General features: G+C 33.7%; 1 protein-coding gene across 7 annotated transcripts; it reads right to left on the reverse strand.

The window, feature by feature from the left end:
- Positions 1 to 3,669: 3,669 nt before the first annotated feature.
- Positions 3,670 to 20,238, reverse strand: LOC114419795 (glutathionyl-hydroquinone reductase YqjG-like). Of its 7 annotated transcripts, none has more exons than XM_028385581.1 (7): positions 19,946 to 20,238; positions 11,497 to 11,566; positions 10,902 to 11,128; positions 10,633 to 10,809; positions 10,316 to 10,540; positions 10,072 to 10,200; positions 3,670 to 4,230 (listed from the first exon to the last, which is right to left on the reverse strand). In XM_028385581.1, exons 3-7 carry the CDS (start codon positions 11,112 to 11,114, stop codon positions 3,997 to 3,999), a joined length of 978 nt encoding a protein of 325 aa, XP_028241382.1. In that variant the 5' UTR covers positions 11,115 to 11,128; positions 11,497 to 11,566; positions 19,946 to 20,238; the 3' UTR covers positions 3,670 to 3,996. The 7 variants fall into 7 exon arrangements, 6 of the variants coding, with proteins under 6 accessions (XP_028241382.1, XP_028241380.1, XP_028241383.1 ...); XM_028385579.1 differs by having other exon boundaries at positions 10,902 to 11,119; positions 19,946 to 20,237; XR_003668300.1 differs by lacking the exon at positions 19,946 to 20,238 and adding an exon at positions 8,554 to 8,772 and having other exon boundaries at positions 4,095 to 4,230; positions 11,413 to 11,542.
- Positions 20,239 to 20,496: the final 258 nt, after the last annotated feature.

Here is a 20,496-nt window from a genome sequence, read left to right on the forward strand (position 1 = left end):
TATAAGTTACAACATGTATACTAAATGATGCCATGAATCCTACCTCCCCCATTGACATATTCAAACATGGCCAATGGAGATATAAAATAAAGATTGAATATAACAACCCATTAGTTAAAAAAATTGAAAAATAATAAAATTAGTACTTTTCGTCTTCGGGAACTTCTTCAAGGAAGTCACTAAGTGGCCTCACATACAGCGACAGACTTATAATGTTTGTATAAAACGAATGAACTGCAGAGCCAGTTCAACCTATGGCAGTCACTTCATAACCATTTTCTTCAAGAAGTGTTATATTTTTGTACTATAACACTAAGCCCCAAAGCCTCCTCCATGAACAAGGACAAGATAATTGGTCTCAACTTTTTAACCTGTCAAATTGAAAAGCTGTGTGTATAAGTTAAAGAAAACACAGGAAAAAAGATGATACAAAACGGATAAAATTGAGAACTCTTAATATTTGAATTAAAAACAAATAACATGATGATTTTTCATCCTATAATTGGCAAAGATAACCTGAAGGTGTTTAAGTAGAACATTCTTTTGCTACATAGCAGGGTTTTTTTTAATATAAAATTTAACTAGGAAAATGACACTACATTTACAGCCTCATGTCAGGAAGAACAACATTGGATCCATCTGAGTTTTAATGTCATTTTATTAGAAACAGTGATAGAAGAGACAAAACAAGAGTACCTTCAAAGCTACACCTAACTTTTAGTAAAAATACGCTGGACACATTTTTTTGAAATAAACTCTTATTCACAAAATTTTATGGGTTCCATGTCTTATTTATTTAATCAACCTCACGATTTTGTAACTTTCAATAAATTTAAACCAATAATTGAGAGTGTGTTGGAAGGTGTGTTAGGTAGTCCCCTCTTTCCCTAATTATCCCAAACCCCAGTTACTAACTACTAATTAACTCTTAACTCCCTCAGTCCCTCACCTAACAAAATCTATGAGATCCACGCATGGTTTATCAACTAGTTTATTCCACCTGAAAAATCTGAATAAATGTGTATACTATCAACCTACCAATGTCCAATAAGCGCTGTGCATTGTGCAATAATGTATAAAAGCTTTCCACTACGCATATCATTCCACGTAGCCATTGGAAGCATGAAGCATATTGCCATTTGGTGAGACATTAGATAACTAAATAATACATGAAGTGTTAGAAGATATATGAAATATATCATGAAACAGCATCAATAATGTAGGGAATTCATTCTTGTAGATAAATACCCGAACACTTAAGTAAGGCCTGGTAATAATTTTCAAGACATTCCACCCAGCATAAGGTGTTGGCAGCAAATGAGTCAGGAAAATAAGGTGAAACTGTGGCAATTGAGTTATAGTTTCTTCATGATGTACACACACATGCATCCAGTATTCTTATATACAAACTTCATCATGAACCATGAGGACTTAACATATAATTCTAAGAGAGAAACCAAACAGACACACAGATTTAGCGAATTTTTTTGACTAAAATGGATGATTTAGAAAAACAATATACGGATGTAGTGCAGTTTCGAAACAGTTTGGCATAAGTTGTTGCGCCACTCAGTACTTTTTTATATCGGTTATAGAACAACCGATGTAAAAAGTATGACAACAACATACAGTCATCGCTCCCACTGCAGGACAAAAAAATAAATTTTACGTCGCAAAAGCAACCCCTGCAATGTAAATTGGTTACAAAGAACATCCTTTGAGTACATTGTTTTTGAGAACCACCCATTTTCGTGAAAAAGTCTGGATTTCCGACCTGCATGTAGTGGCCAACGACAAAGAAGGCGGTGTGAGAGAGGTGCTTTCTCTTCGAGCGTACGCCGGATAAATATATCCATAGGCTTTGACAGCACTGGAGACAGAAAGAATGAAACACAATGCAGTATTTTGGAATATATATTACGAGAATAAAATAAGAAGTTTCATTATATATTGTTTCAACCATGAAGTGGATCACCTAGCATGAGTTTTGTTATATAAGATATTAAATAGTTAGATTTTTACAAAACGTCTCAGAATATTTTCCACTTAAATAAAAACAAACGCCCCTGGTCGACTTCCCCTCTCACTCAACAGTACACACACAAACATGTTCACATTCAAATTAGAATCAAAATCGACTACGCGAAGACGCCGTTGTGAAACTCCTTCATCGCGGGGCTCTCCAGCGCCTCCGAGAAGGCACGAAAGTTCACCTCCGGGTCATCGCGATTCGGGTTCTCCATAGATGACGAGTTGTCACCGTCGTCATGTTGGCCAAAGGCACAGTGGAAGGCCTCATCCTCTGCCTCGTTGTAGGAGTAGTCGGAATCAGAGTCAGAATAGGAGAAAGGGGCATTTTGTTGGGGAGAGTCTTGCTGGTCTTTGTCGTTCGCATTTTGGAATAAGATTATCTCAGATGAAAGATACTTGTGTTTTAGATAAAAAAAATTATATATTATTTGAAAATTGAGTTTTGACGGACCAAAATAAATTATCCAGTAATTTTTAATTTTCATAATTTTTTAATTTTTATATCCTTACTTTAAAAAATAATTTACAAGCATATAACGTTTTGTAAGAAAATAATTTTAAATAAGTGTTATACAATCTAAAAATTGTTTGAAAAAAATAGTGTATGCACTAAAATATAAAGAGTTTTTATACCATTATCAAAATAACATTATTAATACTTCATATACACTCTGATAGAAGTAAAAAATAGATATCCAATGGTCCAAATATAAACAATATTAATTGATTTCATCTTATTTAATAAATTTATCCCAAAATACAAGTGAGATAGACAAACTGAAATTTCAATAGCGTCCATTAAATAATTTTTTTCAAAAATTCGTTGGATGTAACAAATAAGTTGTTCATAAAAAGAAATAGGCTCAAAAAATGACATCATAGATGACACAAATACAAGTTTTCTCATGATAAAGATAAAAAAAATTAAATTTAAACAAATACAAATAAAATTTTCCTAGTCATGCAATGAGAGAACTACCCTAATATTTAAAATTTCCTCTTGTTTAAATGGTAAAATTTTATAACATTATACAATAACATCTTTTCTCTCTATCTCTTTCCATTATATCAAGCAACTTATCTCTCTCTTATCTCTTGCTATCAGGCTATTATTTTTACAAAAAATTGTATAATTTTATTGCATACATATAATATCTCGTATGACTACTATTAACAATGATAAAAAAAAGATATAAGCTGGATTCAATGATTAAGAAAGAAGAAAAGAAGGAAAAGGTAATGGGTTCAATTCAAACTAATATTTGCCAATAAAAAAACAACAATAAAAGAAGAAGAAAACATTTTCAATAATCAAAAAGAAACATTTAATTTGACAATATAACATTCTTTTCAGATGAATCTCCTAAAGTTTTCATTACTTTCCCGTACCTTTTCTCACTTTTATCATTCTCTATTAGACCCAGACAATCAGGGCCAACACGAGATCCAACATGCTAACTTGTTGAGCTCAAAGCCCAACACCAAATATATGTGATCTTTCTTATCCATTTAAAACAATATAATATCATGTACTGTAGGATATGTCTAGCTACAATTCAACCAGTTTTAACAAAGGAATCAAAGAAGCTAAATCACAAAAAAAATTCCAACATTAAAAGTATAGACAGTAGACACAGATACACAAACCTGTCCCAGTTTATTTTGAAAATATGTTTTTCAACAAAGCACTATTGTTTCTGCAATTATTCAACAAAACAATTCACTTAGAAGATACAGAAAATTTCTCATAAATCTCTTACAATTATACAACAGAAATGCCAACAATACACTCTTTTGAACACATTCTCTTCTTGGAAATTACAAAAGATAGTGGGTCCTACATCATCTTTAATGTCCCTCTCTCATGATTTTGTAATTTTCAATAAATTTCAAGCAATGATAGGGTGTGTGTTAGGAGGAGTGTGTTGCTAGCACTCCTCATTATACAAATATGCTATAAACCACCTATGCAGAAAACCTTTCTCTGTCATGAGGAGCAGAATAATCAATATTTGGCCCTACGGGAATGATCCCAAATGGATTGATAGAAGGATGACTTTCATAGTAATGCAACTTTATATGTTCCATGTTCACTGTGCTACTAATGCCAGGAATTTGGAAAATGTCTTTAGTGTAATTGAAAAGATTCGGGTATTCGCGCAACAGTTTTTTGTTGCACTTGAAGTGAACTGCATAAACCTACAATTATAGCAAAGATCAATTACTCAACAGTAACAACATTGGGATGGATATATTGCAAAATGAGTCCAAAAATAGGAAAGCTAAAGAGTACATGACATCAGAAGGCAAATTAAAAATAAGACCATCAGTCATGCAATGAGAGAATTGCCCTAATACTTGTATATTCTATTCCTCCAACACCATCACAATGTTGAGGAACCATATTCATTCAAAAAGTACAAAAGCAATGACAAGGAGAAGGAAAAACTTTGTGAAGGTAATGCTTTATCATTGTGGCATCTTGAAAAGTTTAAAATAAGAATAAAAAAGAAATTTGAGAAGTTTACATATTTGAACCAGCCATAGCCAATATAAAACAATGAATGAGATGATTTATTTTCATTGGTCTCATTAAGAGTGAAATACTACACCAAAAACATGACAGGGAAAACTGACTATTTGAACTATGGAAAATTCAATTTCTTCCTTTTCTGTTTACAATTGAAAGACATCTCTGGATTGCATTGACATGGAAAATATTAGAAATTTACATTTCTTAGAACTCTGGGGCACAACTTGGTAAAACTCCAGGCCCAGGATAGAAAAATGAGTTTTTAATTTTAAGATAGAAATGAAATTTGACAGGACAAACTCCATCTTTTTACAAGATAGTCTTAAAATACTGAGACTCTAGCTCTGTAATCACTAACTTAGGTCTACCTATGATTTGATTTAATTGAGTTCTAAAGGGAGGCTTTTACTCAATGTGATGCTCTGAATCTGTTCTTGAAAGATTTGAAGCGACAATCACTTCCTTAGAAAATACTTTGGATCTTTCAAAGATTACCTTGGTAGAACTATTAAATGCATTACAGACACGAGAACAAAGGAGATAGATGTGAAAAGAACAATCTAAAGAGGGTCCTCTCCAAGCACAGACAAAAGTTTCAGGAGGAAGGAAGAAGAACAATGAGAAGAATAGTAACAAGGCTAACAAAAACAAAAACAGGGATGGGATACATTCACCATGTGCATACTACAAACAGAGGAATCACCTACAAAAAAGTGTAGGTGGAGGCCTAATGTTGAGTGCAGAAAATGTGGTAAGCTTGGACACAAATTTGCAAGTCACAACTTGCAAAAGCTTCACCACATGTAATAGCTCAGGTGATTCATGGCTGATTGGCAGTGGCAACACAAACTACATGACCAACGACCAAAAGCTCTTTAAAGTTTAAAGAGCTTGAAATGGTGAATTTATTTAAATCAAGGGTGTGGCTGTAGAAAGCTTAACATGTTGGAAATATATTTCTGATGCTTTTGTGAGCTTGACATTGACCAAAACCTGCTTAGTGATGGACAACTGATTGAAAAAGGATTTATGTTATATTTGAAAATAAATTGCAATTGTGCTTAATTAAAGATGCAAATGGTAAACTCTAAATCTAATGAAGAACAAAAAGTACTTTCAATCACAGTAAGCAAAGCATAATTATGACACAAAAGGCTTGGGCATTTCCATCATGTTGGACTTCTGCATATGCAAAAACATAATTTGGTGAAAGGTGTGTCATTGGTGGAAGACAAGCTCGTTGATTGTGCGACTAGTCAATATGGAAAACAAGAAGACCATTCTCCCAAGCAGCATGCAGAATAATACACAAGCTGGCCACTAGTACACAAAATTTTGTAGGACCTCAGAGAACATCATCTTTAAATACATTGGTCGAGAATCAAAGTGGTTGTAGGTTGTGCACAATAAGGTCAGATAATGGGATAGAATATACAGGTGACTGGTGACACTTTTGACAAATTTTGTGAAGAACCTGGTATTGAACAACAACTCAAACACCTTATACCCTGCAACAGAATGGTGTAAGCTAGAGAAAGAGTCAGTATTATGGAGATGTCAAGATGTATGTTGCATGAGAAGGAGCTGCCAAAGAAATATTGTATGTTGCAACTATAGTTTTTTTGTTGAATAGATATTCAACCGGAGTTTTGCTAGAAAAAAGAAACTCCAATTGAAGCCTGGTTTGGGTTTGGTTACAAACCAGAATTGAAGAATCCAATTTTTTTTTTATTGTTTGCTTTACTATTGTGACATAGGTTAAATGAGACAGACTTAATAAAAAGGCAAAATATATGTAGCAGCAAAGGATATAGTAAATCAAGCTATGACACCCTCTACCCCGACATATATATAAATAAATAAAATATATAAAAATATCGGCAACCAAATTCACACGGGTAAAAGGTTCACATTCACTTCACTATTATCAATTAAAACTTATTAAAACATATTCGGCTCAAAATAAGGCCGTCAAAATTTATAAAAATATTTTGTTAAATCAGTGAGATAAAATAAAATAGACTAACATCATGCAATTAATATAAAAACTTATGTCCCACTGTCACATCCTATTAGAGCATTGTGTCCTGACGTCCTTTAGCACAAGGTTCCTTAAAGCACTTCACCTAGCCATCTGCTCCCCCGAACACAAAGTTCAAAATCATCATAGGATCCAAACACAAACAATACACAGGGAGTGAGTTATCACATTCCTAACTAATAGAGAAGCAAGACAACTAGATATACATATCATATAAATAAAATAAAACTTACTTAAATATAACTCACATAATTCCACCACTTTGTAATTCAAAATTTACCTTTCAATCATCAATCACCTTACACAAGAGTCACACACTCCGATCAAGACATAATAACACATCAATTTCATAATAAACAATTAGCAAGTGTATGCAACAGTTATGCTAAGACTTAATCCTATATGCAATGTGGTATCATGTCAGTGAAAAACCACCCTGGGGCGCTTATGAGTACATAACAAGACACACCACACAATGAGTTTGTCAGGTCATTCTCACTAAGTAAGATCATAGGGAGACCAGTCAGGGTCACGATGTTTTGCGAGAATGCTCCAACCATATGGGATCAACATAGGCTTAAAGGAACACTCAAACCCGGTGACTCCAAGGCCTACACTCCGAAGAGTCCGTCAGGACCTCTCCCTCCTGATTCAGGTCCAACCCCTAAAATAATTTTGCATGCAGACACTGCTCATGAATTATACAATACTCACAAGCTACGATTTAACACTGGTTCCTAAATAGGAAACTTACACTTTCTTTTTAACACTGGTTCCTAATTAGGAACCTACATTTTCTCTTTAACACTGCGCATTAACGCTTTTCTCAAGATAACACTGGTCGAGTTATTGTACAATTCATAGCTTATAACATAAGTAATGTCACATCAAGTGTTAACTACACACTCATCCACAACCAAAACTCATTCACAATTTCACATCTCATAGTGTCACAATCCACCATCACATGTTTACACGTATCTCACGAATTAACACATGTTCAACTTTACACTTATACTCAATCTCAATAACAATATAATAATCTCAAAGCAACATGTTATTTCACAATTCATCACATATTTCATTTATAAACATTGCTCATGAATTACACAATACAACGACCTCACACTCATGTTTCAAACACGTTTAACACATTGCGCTACAATTTAGCACTGGTTCCTAACTAGGAATTTACACTTTCTCTTAAACACTGTGCATAAACACTGATCAGGTTATTGTATAATTCACAGCTCACAATACCATTATTGTAACATTAAGTGTTAAACAGATCCACTTATTCACAACCAAATATCATACCCACAATTTAACATCTCATAACATTTCTAATGATATTCATAAGGTACAACATACACATGTTCATCAAATCTAACCATAATATTCTCAAACTCCAACACTTAATAAGTTTTGGAATCATACTATAACAACTCTACAATATTATTTACATAAAATATTAATATAAATAAATATATAACTAATTATATATATATAAACTAGCATACATCATATTGGATCACGAATTTTAAAGTAAGCTTTCAATGCACAAATTCTAAATAATTATATGAACACTTTGGTCAATTTCAATTATGATATTAATTTTAAACTATATAAAAAAAAATATATAAAAAAAACCTAAAAAACATGAAAAAAGAGAAAATACAAAATCAATATCTCACTCTAAATTTCTCCTTACTTTATTTCATCAATTCATACTAATTAGAAAAATGCTCCATTTATAGGATTCACACTCAACACAATAGCATCTCAATTTCACAACAATTGGTTTGTCAAACATATGTAATTCACAATTATAATTATAAGGATAGAATAAAAAATGACGGAAACACCCCAAAACTCATTCCAATTGATACTCTAAGGATCCCTACTCATGTTCTCACTAATCCTCAATTGTGAATAATTCATCCCTTACCTCTAAGCGGGCTCACGTGTCTTTAGACAACGATAACAACATTTCTAACGATTCCCTGAGATTCCTCCAATTTTTTTCTCTGACTGCTCAAATAGAATTCTCAAACGTCAGAGAAACAAAAAAGGGATTGAAGCCTCCACTTGTACTGTCTTCGTGCGATTCCTTTTTCCCTCTCCTTGAATATTATCTTGCAATTCCCAATGGTGAAGGTGTGCGGAACTGAATCATGAACCAAATATCAAAATTTCATGAAAATTCAACGATTAACGAAATCAGGATCATAGTTTTACTGAGACCGTTTTGGGTTTCTGCGGGAAAGGAAAAAGGATACAATGCAAAAGGTATTTCTCTCAGCTTAAACATGATATCAAAATTCCCAACGGTAAGAATTCTCGGAATTGGGTTGCGAACTTGGTTCTTAAATTTCACGATAATCCGACGGTTAATGAGTTCAAGATCGTTGTTTTTCTGAGACAGGTTTGGTGGTCTGTGAGAAAAAGAGAGGGTTTTAAGAGGAGGAGGGAAAAACGAAAATGAGGGAAAGAAGAGGCACCATTAGTGTGAAAACTGATCTAACGCTATTTATAGCTAGGTTTACTGTATTTATTTGTTTATTATTTTATAAAAACAGACTCTATTTTATTTTCTATCAAACAAATAAATAAAATACCCTTTTTATTTTCTCTCAAATTATTATTTTAATTAATAATTATATCTCCTTATTTATTTATTTATAAAATCTCATCATTTTTCTAAAACTTTATTTATTTATAAATAATAATTCTTTTTAAATTAGCTTATGAAAAATGGGATGTTACACAAGCTATTTGGATCAGAAAAATACTAGCAGATATACAAATGTAGCAAAATGAGCCAACACATATTTATGTAGATAATCAAGTTGCAATTGCAATATCAAATGATCCTGTTTTTCATAGCAAGACCAAGCATTTAAATATCAAATTGTATCATTTAAGAGAAGAACAAAAGGTTGGGAAATTAAACTCCTTTATTGCAAGACCAAGGATCAAGTACTTGATATTTTAACCAAGGCTCTACCAAAAGCTATATTTAAACCTTAAGAAACAAGTTAGGCCTCTGAAACTACTAAGGCAACAAAGACAGTGTTGGAAATATGCCTTAGGGTTGCTACAAAAAGATTGCTGAACAATTGGTCCTTGGACCAAATCTTTAGGAAATATTTTATTTTGTTGTTGCTTGATATTTAAAATCTGTTAGTCATCTTGAGGAAGTACTTTATTTGTTATAAGGAATCTGTCAGATATGGCTTGCATCTAGCAAGATATTTTCCTTTTTTTTTACATGTTTCAGCTCTATAGAAACGGAGTGAATAAAGGTAAGTCTCTTGATTCAAAATTTATTTCCTTTCTCTAGTGTGTTTCTCTGTTTTTGTTCTTGTGTTGTACCAACAATGGTTTGCATAATACAAGTAACAGTAAAGTACATAAGATATTCCCAAATGTCAACAATAAATGCCCTATAACACACACACTTTACCTCATCAAATCTAATGAGAGTGACAAACAAACGAATGTCTGCTTCAGTGAGTGTGTTGCCACATATATAGCGTTGCTTGCTTAGTATATCCTCACATTTGTCCAAAGCCCCATACAATTGTCTTGCAGCCTGGAGAAATGAAGGACCAAGTAAACAGTTGCAATCATCTGAGTACAGTAGTTTTTAAACAAATGTGGCTTGAAGTACCAACTGTTGCTAGAAAGGGTTAAAAATAGCTACTAACCTCATTGTATGGTTCTTGCTTCTTTGCAAACCCACATTTATAAACACCATTATTTATACTAGTGTATATCCACTCGTTGGTATCATCAATTTGGGGTTTTAAATCAGTGGGATACAAGTCCAAGGTGGGGTTTTCTGCAATACTGTTGAATTCAGTATTAAACATGCGGATTATCTCTGAGCTCTCGTTGTTAACAATTGTCTTGAGTTTCTTATCCCACAGAACCTGTGCATATCAAAAGCCATCAGTTGTCAATAAACATCAGCCCTGCAAAGCAGATAACAAAAACCAAGAAAGAAACTAATGCATCTTCATACTGGAACAGTGTACTTTCCGGTGTAGTTTGCACTTGCAATTTCATAAAGTTCCCTAATAGTCTTTGCTCCATTCAACATATCAGGTTCAGCTCCAGGCACCTCAGTTTCTGATTCAGGAAAAACCCACCCCTTATAGTCATCAGATTCATTTGTTCTTTCAAAGATGGGCTTGACGGCCTGATCATTAAACACACCCGATATGAAATTGCGCGAGGAACTAATCACTTATTCTACTTGAAAAATATTCAGCATGAAGGCTACTAACTAACCGAGAAACTGATAGCTTTGTTAAGTCCTTTAATATTCAAGTAAGCAAGGCACCTGGAAGCCCAAGGACAAGCATATGATACATAGAGATGATACCTCCCTGATTCTGGTGGAAATTGCGAATTCAGGTCCCTCGAAATCCAATTTCTGAATGTGGAAGCAGATCTCACAAAGGCACCAGTGTCTGATATCTCATCCAATGAAAATCGAGCCATTGCAACTATATATGCTAAGCAGAATATATTTTAAGAACCAATCACAAACAGTACCAAATTTTCAAAGTAAAGAATGGAGCAAAACAAAACTCAGTTCATCAAGAAAATCAATTTAGTTCATGTATCATGCTACATAGTAACATACTTAAATGGATTCAGAATTCGCAAGATAAGCATATACAGTAGTACTGACAATTATCTTTTGCTCAATAAATTTCCTAATCGCATGTAAGAAAATTCTTGGCTAGACAAAATAAAGAACATAAACAGAAAGCAGATACTTTTCATGAAAACTCACAATTTTAACATGCACGAATTCCCATCAAGCCAATTGCATACCTAAAAGCAAGAGAGGAAAAGAGAGGTTTGTTGATGAAAATACCTTGTAGTGGTAGTAGTTGTAGCAAAAGTCAGAGAGAGGAAAAGTGCTTTTGGGGCGTAGCAGTGATAATCTTTTACACAAATTCAATGAATACATTAATTAGGTAGTGGGAATGGCAATCATTATAAATAAATAATAGGCAGAAGATTATAAGATTTGGTAAGTTTCATAATCACTTTTTTAAAAGTCATGTTAAAAGATTATTTGAAATTCAGTAAATCATTAATCACTGTTGGTCCGTGAAATTGTATAGCCATAAACCATAAATCATTATTTTAGTCTCTAAAAGTGTATAAATTGTTATATTAGTCTGTAAAATAAGTAAAAAAAATAAATCAAATAAGCATCTGAAAGTACAATTTCGAATTGCACTATTAGTGATTTAATAGTATTTTCTTAATTTAAAAACTAATGCAACAACATTATACAAGAATAAAAATGGAAATTCACTGTTTTGCTGAGACTTGAGAGTGTTTATACTATTGCCTATTAATTTCAAGCACTAATTAGTTTAAATAATTTATCAGAAAAACATTTCTTTTCACTTTATAGTTAGACGGTATAAACTGTAAAAGTATGCACGAAGCAACGTTTCAGTTTACTTTTGTTTTAACTTTGGTCCAAAGCAACCTTGCAGGCCGGACATAACATAGATCTAAATATTGTACAGTTCAATCACTGGTTTACGACATTACGCCACTCTTTTTTCTTAATTGTAATATCTTTTTTACTTCATTTCTAAAAAAATAATTTTAGAAACATTTACTATTTTTGGAATTTTAATTTTAAAAAGTATGAATCTTTTCAATATTTTAACTCTAAAATGTATTGAACAATATTTTAAAAATATAATTTTAAAAGAATGTTTAATACAATTAAAAGTTATATTTGTAGGACTGATATAGAAGAAAGAATTATATAGCAAGGGGAAAAGAATAGTGAAAAAAGTAACAGGGGGAGCTGCTATTCTTATCTCCAATTTACTATTCTCACCCCCTAGCTTTATTGTATACAGCATGAAACAATTGGTGCTGTCGGAAGCAGAGCCATTATCTACTGCCTTTGGCTTGGATGATAGACAACCTCCCATTTTTCGTCCAAGGTAATTAATATTTTAAATACATAACTTTTAGAGATGAAATAAAATATTAACAAACTAATAATTATCATTGCCGAAAAAAATAAAAAGCTTTTAGAGTTGATTCTACAAGTTCTAAACTATATTGCTATTGCATTTTTTTTTATTCCTGTTCTTGTAATTAAGTCTCACTTAAAATTTAGAGACTTAGTTCAAAAGAATTCAACTGATACCCTAACCCTAATTTGTCTTTCTAGCTCGGAGGGGTTCTTATTGATGAGGTTCCTCTCCCTTTTAGTAAACGTTATCCCGTCTTTAATTATCCATTTATTGTGGTATTAAAAATGTCTCATAACGGTTTCTCCCTTCATGATCATTACGATCTCTGGGGGAGTTTACAAACTCAGTATAATGGTAACGACAACTACTACGATCGGATACTGACTCAAAATAGACAATATCCAGGTCGTCCTGTTAGGCTTTGAACAAACAAACTGTAACTCACAAAACACGGGAAAAACCACACTGTACATTGATAACAAAGTCTTGGCTTATATAAGCCTTACAACAGCACTTAACAAGAAAAACCTTACAACAACAGTTAACAAACACAAAAGAAAAATAAACTGCCCACTTTGTACACAACCTGGAACGTGGTATCATGACTAGGAAATGGACAAATGTGTAACTACCTAATCCCAAATAATAGGGATTGTTATTAACTGAATAAACATCAAAACAAATTCTAAACAACCCAACAAATTCCTCCCTTAAACTGATTGCACTACCAATGCATTCAGTTTACCTCTGGTAGAGAGCATACACCTAATAAATTTGATTGATTTAGTGATATTGTGTTTTGATCCTTGAGTATGTGAATGATGTGAAAATGAATGTGACGTATTGTGATGTGATGCTACGCGACAAAGTGGTGGAATGACGTGAGCAATGTTTAAGTAAGTTGTATCTCATTTATATGATATGTATATCTATGTTATCTCATTTTTCTCTATTAGCTAGGAATGTGATGACTCACTCCCCGTGTGTTATTTGTGTTTAGATCCTGTGATGATCTTGAACTTTATGTTTGTGGGAGCAAATTGTTAGGTGGATGGTTATGGAGAACCTTATGCTAAAGGATGCGGGAACACAATGCTCTAATAGGATGTGATATTGGGGTATAGGTTTCTATATTAATTGCGTGAAGTCTTGGACGACCTTATTTTGAGCCGAGATGATTTTATTATTTTTATTTGGACAAGTTTTATTATGATGTTAGAAAAGTGAATGTGAGCCTTTTACCTTTTTGAAATGCTTTTATTTAAATGTGTTTTAAAAAAAATATTAATTCTAATTTTTTTAATTCCTTTTATTATTAGTACATATATGTGTGGGGTAAAGGGTATCACATTTAGTGGTATCGGAGCCTGGTTGAAACTTGCGGCCAGTGTTATGTGCTTACCATATTCTGGTGTGCGCTTTGTGTGATTACTTATGAATGCTTTGTTAAGCATGCTTGAATTATTAACTGTATTTTCCTTTGCATGATTAAATGAGACTGAATGATTCTTGTGATGTGTGTTGCATCCTTAATGTGTTATACCATATATCCACCGTAGAGTCATGAGTTATGAGACTGACCATCTTTATAATTTGTGAAGTGCGATTGGACATTATGCCAAGCCGTTAGGTGATGCAGGTAGTCTTGATATTGATTGATATTGCCTTAATGAGCCCTTATCTTCCTGCGTGTATGTTGTTAATAAGCTTATTTCTCTCTTGATGTGTGGATTAGTGTTGTGAAAACCTTTTGAATTGTATATATGCCTTGGATAAGTGTGTCTCTCTTAATGCGTAGGTGCATGACTACTTAATTTCCTTTTTTGTGTGTAGTCATGAATGTAGTGGTTGAAGTTTGTGATTTCTTAATACATCCTTATTGAATATTTAATTCTTACTTCTTATATGTATGTTATATACTTGTTATAGGAACCTTATAATTCTATGTATGCTTGTAATATAGTGTTCTGCCTTAATTGCATAGATATTATGATTGTTTGTGATTTCCTTGTTTGTAGCGATGTTAATGCCTTATAGTTTGATGACATGTATCAAGATATATTTCATAAGGAATACTATTTTGATCACACCTTCCGGTTCTGGTACAACCTATTTCCTTGTGTTACGTGCTGAAGTCAAGTAACTCGATTACACTTGTAAGCCCGAGTATAACTCATTCTTTGTGTTATGAGCCTATTTCAAATAGTTTTTTTATTACTAATGTTTCTGTCGCAATCAAGCGATTGTTGACGTCTCAATATGGGTGTACATTGTGGTTATCTTTTCATTTATAGAATTCATTTGGAACATTTGTTGTTGATTCTAAATGAGCGATTCTTCTTGATTTAAAATTATTGTCTCCTAATCAATTGAGTGTTCATCTTGTTATGGGATGCTCATCTTCCAATCATGTCTTGTTAAACTACTTGATAACCTGTCATGTTGTTACTTCTATTATGAATAGAGAGAGACTTCGCCCTTGCCAATCACGTTAAGGTGTTTCGAGAGGAAATACTTGAGTAGGCATGATCCTTGTTACCTCTAGACAAAAGTCAAACTTAGTAAGTCATGTACCTGTGTTCCTTGAGGATGTGCTTAGTTACCACCTAAGTGCAAGAATGAGAATTTTTAGGTGTAGTACCCATAGAAACTTGTAACCGTAGTTCCTGGGAGATGTCTGATATAGAGTTGATTAAGAATATAGAGTAGTTGGAAAAGTTATGAAGAATAGTTAAGAGGTTTAGTGTGAAACCTTAAGAAGAGTGTAAGGTAGTTAGTAGGGTGTTAATTGCTAAGCATGGAAGGATTTGAGAGTGAGTGTTCTTGCGTAAGGTAGGTGACCTAAAGGATTAGTGATGATAGTTGTATGATTAGCGAGATAAATCTTAGTTCTCTTTACCTTAATCTGGGAAAAGTTTGAGGATGCTCTGATGACTACCTTAGTACTTGTCATGGCCTCTATGTGAACCTGGTCATGCCTTGACAAGATTGATGCCCTTGTGTGTTCGTGGAATGCATGATAGGATCTTCCACCCTAAGTTAGCTCTTGTAGTGGTTTCGATGATTAGTGCTTAGTGTGTTTCCAGTTAAGTTGGATTATGGGGTGTATCTTAAGGTTGTTATAGACCTTTGGGAATCACATTTAGTGTAAGAGTTTTGCTATGCATTTTAGTTAGATGAGGATGACCCTTATAGTATGCTATGTCTAGGTGAGTGATAACTATAAATCCTTCTTGGGCAGAAGTTGTTTTGAGATGAGAGGAAACCTAAGATTAAGATGAGACGCCCTTAACTAGTAGTCGAACCAGGAAGTTGTTCTAGGATTCCTTGAGTTAACCTTAACCCTTGTTAGAGATTACTCAAGTAAGTTTAAGCTTTCTGGTGAGATCCTTGTAAGGAGTAAACCCTAAGTTCATAGAGAAGTCGACCACCGTAAATTGTTGAGTGCTACCTTAGCCGAGTAGGTCCTTGTTGGAGTAGTAAAATATTCAAAGTAAGTTTTAAGTTTAGAGGAGTGATTGTAGCCCATGTTTTATCGACAACTTAAGACTCATGAAAGGATTTATCATACACATGATCTAAAGTTGGTGGCCATGGTATTCGCTTTCACGTTTTAGAGGGATTACCGTTAGTCTGATATGTCGTGAGAATCTTATGAGTTAAATTTGAGGTAGAATAGATGGGTAGAATTCTTAAGAATCTTGTCGTGAGTTTATTTGCAATTGTTAGAGCTAGCATAGTAGTTGGAGGTTGAGTAAGAAACCTTTGGTGTGACCAGTGTCCTAGTTAGAGAGTTAGACATCGTAAACAGCAGTCGGACCCTCAACCTTACGTGCAAATTTATATAGTGGTGTGAGTATAGATGTGTCAAGATTACCTTAAGTTTGAACAAGTTACGAAAGTGAGGAAGATCAAGTTGAGGAAAAAAAAAGCTAGATCCAAGGGTAGGTAAATCATGTATTCTCGAGAGTCACGTATGGACTAGGATTGGTTAAACGTTGAAGTCTCGAAACATATACCTTTTCTTTTAATCGTCTCATGTTTGAAAAAAAAAGTCGGCCATGTGGTTAATCGTGTTTCTTTGTATCTGCTTGTTCGTTTCAGATTGTCATCAGTGTTTCCTATGATATTACCCAACTCCAAATAGTATGTCATTCACATTCTATTATTGTTGAGATGTCACTCTCGTGAGAAAGCTTAACTTATGAAATACCATTATTAAGCTAACGAGGATCGCCAGATTTCGTCGCTAAGTGCAGAGGAGTCTCGTGGTCGAAGTCACTGAAAGGAGCTTCAACAAGGCACATAGCTTGGTATTGAGAACCAGATATGTAATCTCTCTCTTCTCGGTCTTTCGGCAAAGTTTTGAGGACAAAACTTTTTTTAAGGGGGTTGGAATTATAACACCCCATTTTTCATAAAATAAACTCAAGGATTTTATTTCTTTAAAAATAAATAGTTTTAGAAAAAATGATGAGGTTTTTATAATTAAATAAATAAGGAGAAATAACTTTATTAATTAAAATAATGGTTTGAAAGAAAATAAAAAAGATATTTTATTTATTCATTTGATAGGAAATAAAATAGAGTTCTTATTTATAAAATAATAAAAATAAAGAAAAATATAATAAATAATAGGCTGAGAGTACCCTAGCTATAAATATAAACATATTAGGTGAGTTTTCAGACTGACGATACATCTCTACGCTTTCTCTTCCTCTCAAATTCGTTTTTCCTTCTCCTCCTCTCAAAACCCTCTCTTTTTCTCGTATACACTCAAATCTGTTTCAGTAAAACGACTATCTTAGACTTGTTAACCGTTGGACCATTGTGAAATTTGAGCATCAAATTCGAAACTCATTTCTAAACATTCTCACCGTTGGAATTTGGGAAGAAATGTTGGAGGTGAGAAAAATGTCCTTCGCATAGCAGCTTTCACTTTTCCCGTAAAGACCCAAAACCTGTCCCAATAAAACTACAATCCTGGACTCGTTAACTGTTGGATTGTTGTGAAATTTAAACACCACCTTTGGATTTCGTATCCTCACATTTCCACCGTTGGGATTTGCGGAATAGTTTCCACAAACAGCGAAACTTCCCTCGCAGATTGACAGTAAAATGGAGGCTATAATCTCTTCTCCTTTTCTCTGATGCTTGGAAACCCTAACAAAAGAAAAACTTAAGGAATCTTACGGAACTACTAGAGATGCCTCCATCATTGCTGAACTACACACGTGAGTCCGCTTAGAGGTAAGGGATGAGTTATTGCAATTGGGGGTTAGAATGAACATGCGTGTGGATCCTTAGAGGATTAAGTTGGGGTTTATTTTGGGGTGTTTATTGAATTATAATTTTCCTTTACGATTATAAATATGATATTATTGTGTTTGATGGACCAATTGGTGTTTTGATGCGAATTGGTTTATAAAATTGAGTGCTCATGGTGTTTTTGTGTTTTTGACCTATGATTTTGATTCATTGATTATAATATGATTGTGTGAACTTGTTTGAGGGGTTTTACTCTCCATGTTGTGAGAAAAGTTTTTGTATAAATTGTTATATTGAGATTATGAAATGGTGATTCAAATTGTGAGTAAGTGACAAATTGAACCTGTAATGAATGGTGAGATACATGTGTATTGAGATGTTGTATGTATTGAGTTGTGACCTATGAACTGTGCAATCACACAATTGTAAAACCCTTTAAGGGCGACGAGTTTTTGCGCAACGAGTATTGTGATGGGATCCACGGTGAAAACCCGACGAGTTGAATCACTTTGAGGCGCGACGAGTTAAAATGATTTTGAAAATAATTGAGTAATTATGTGTATTGCACAGTTCATAGGTAAAGTGTATATGATTCATGAGGTGTGATAACATACTACTTTGGGATTATACCATTGTAATTGAGACCAAGTGTATGTGATAAATTGAGTATGTATTGACTTGTAATATATATGTGCATTGAGATGTTGTGTGCATTGAGTTGTGAGCTATGAATCGTACAATCACACGACTATAAGACCCTTTAAGGACAACGAGTTAATGTACGACGAGTATTATGATGGGAACCACTATGGGGACCCGACGAGTTTAATCACAAGCGCGATGAGATAAAATTATTTTGAGAACAATTGAGGAGTTGTGTATTTTGTATAGTTCATAGAGTTTGCATACTAAAATATTTTCTAGGTTGGACCTGAATCAAGAGGGAGAGACCCTAACATACTCTTCGGAGTGTAGGCCTTGGGGGTAAATACACCTGGTTTGACTGCTCCTTTAAGTCTGTGTCGATCTCACATGGTTGAAGCATTCTCGCAAAACAGGGTGACCCTGACTGGTCTCCCTATGATTTTACCTAGTGAGATGGTCTGACTTACTAGTGTGTGATTTGTCTTGTCATGTACTCCTAGGTGCTCGATGAGGTTTTTCACTGACATGGTACCAAATTGCATATAGGATTGAGTCTTAGTGTATCTGTTGCATAACGCTTGCGTATTGATCGATATTGATTGATTTAGTGATATTGTATTTTGATCATTGAGTACGTGAATGATGTGAAAATGAATGAGATGTGTTGTGATGTGATGTTACGTGACAAAGTGGTGAAATGACTTGAGTAATGTTTATGTAAGTTGTATCTCATTTATATGATATGTATATGTATGTTGTCTCATTTCTCTCTATTAACTAGGAATGTGATGACTCACTCCCCGTGTGCTATTTGTATTTGGATCTTGTGATGATCTCGAACTTTGTGTTTGTGGAAATAGATTGTTAGGTGGATGGTTATGGAAAACCTCATGCTAGAGGACACGAGAACACAATGCTCTGATAGGATGTAACATTGGAGTATAGGTTTCTATATTAATTGCATGAAGTCTTGGACGACCTTGTTTTAAGTCGAGATGATTTTATTATATTTATTTGGACAAGTTTTATTATGATGTTAAAAAAATGAATTTGAGTCTTTTACCCTTTCGAAATGCTTTTATTTAAATGTGTTTTAAAAACTTTAATTAATTATGATTTTTTTATTCATTTTATTATTAGTACATATATGTATGGGGTAAAGAATGTCAAATATATCTTAAAATTCAGAAAAATTTCAAAAATCAAAATAGGGGAACATAAAACCTAAAAACCTTACATGTGATCTAAAATGTAAATGAATCAGAGAGCAGAAGGTGTATCATTTGCAAGCAAAGTCACGTCCAAAACGAAAATGAAACAGATAATGATGGGTATATCTCCAAATTTGGAAAATTTTTAAAAACAAAAGTATGGGAACATAAAACCTAAAAACCTTACTTGTAACAAAGGCTCCTATGATGCAATAGTCGTGTTCGGGCCAATATCCACCACCGGTGTCTCGAGAGGATGAGTACCCAGAGGAAAGTAAAGCAAAGAATGATGAGAAGTGAGAGAAAAGAAGAGAGTAATGGAGAATGAAAAGAAATAGAGGGACGGATGAGTAAAGAATAAGGAAGAAAGTAAAAAATGAGTATTTTTTTGTAACATGCCCATCATCTTCTCTTCAAGTGATTTGAGAGAGGAAGTGACTCTTCATCCTTTTCCAAAACCGAATGAAAGGCTCGAGGGACAAACAAGAGAGTGAACTGAAGAGAAAGAGTGCGTGAGAGGGTTGTGAAATTTGAGGGGTTATTGAAGATGCAGAAAAAATGAGGGGTGAGTACCGTTGGGTCAAAATAGAAAAAGTTAAGAGGAGCAAAAAGTGACACGTGTCCCAACAACCTTCTTTTAATAAGTAGTAATTGATGATAATTTGATCATTGATGATTGATTCTCTCTCTAATTTGCTTTTTTTTTTTTCACCTTACACCTTTCGCACCAAGAGCAAA

Source organism: Glycine soja, chromosome 7 (assembly GCF_004193775.1).
Source record: "Glycine soja cultivar W05 chromosome 7, ASM419377v2, whole genome shotgun sequence".
NCBI classification, from domain to species: domain Eukaryota; kingdom Viridiplantae; phylum Streptophyta; class Magnoliopsida; order Fabales; family Fabaceae; genus Glycine; species Glycine soja.

Excerpts from the sequence above, each read along its gene's own strand:
- LOC114419795 (XM_028385581.1), bottom strand. The coding sequence starts at position 11,114 with ATGGCTCGATTTTCATTGGATGAGATATCAGACACTGGTGCCTTTGTG. Across the intron at positions 10,810-10,901 it reads ACAAAGCTATCAGTTTCTCG|GCCGTCAAGCCCATCTTTGA; the intron begins GTTAGTTAGTAG and ends TTTAATGATCAG. Across the intron at positions 4,231-10,071 it reads CTCTCATTAGATTTGATGAG|GTTTATGCAGTTCACTTCAA; the intron begins GTAAAGTGTGTG and ends CTATAATTGTAG.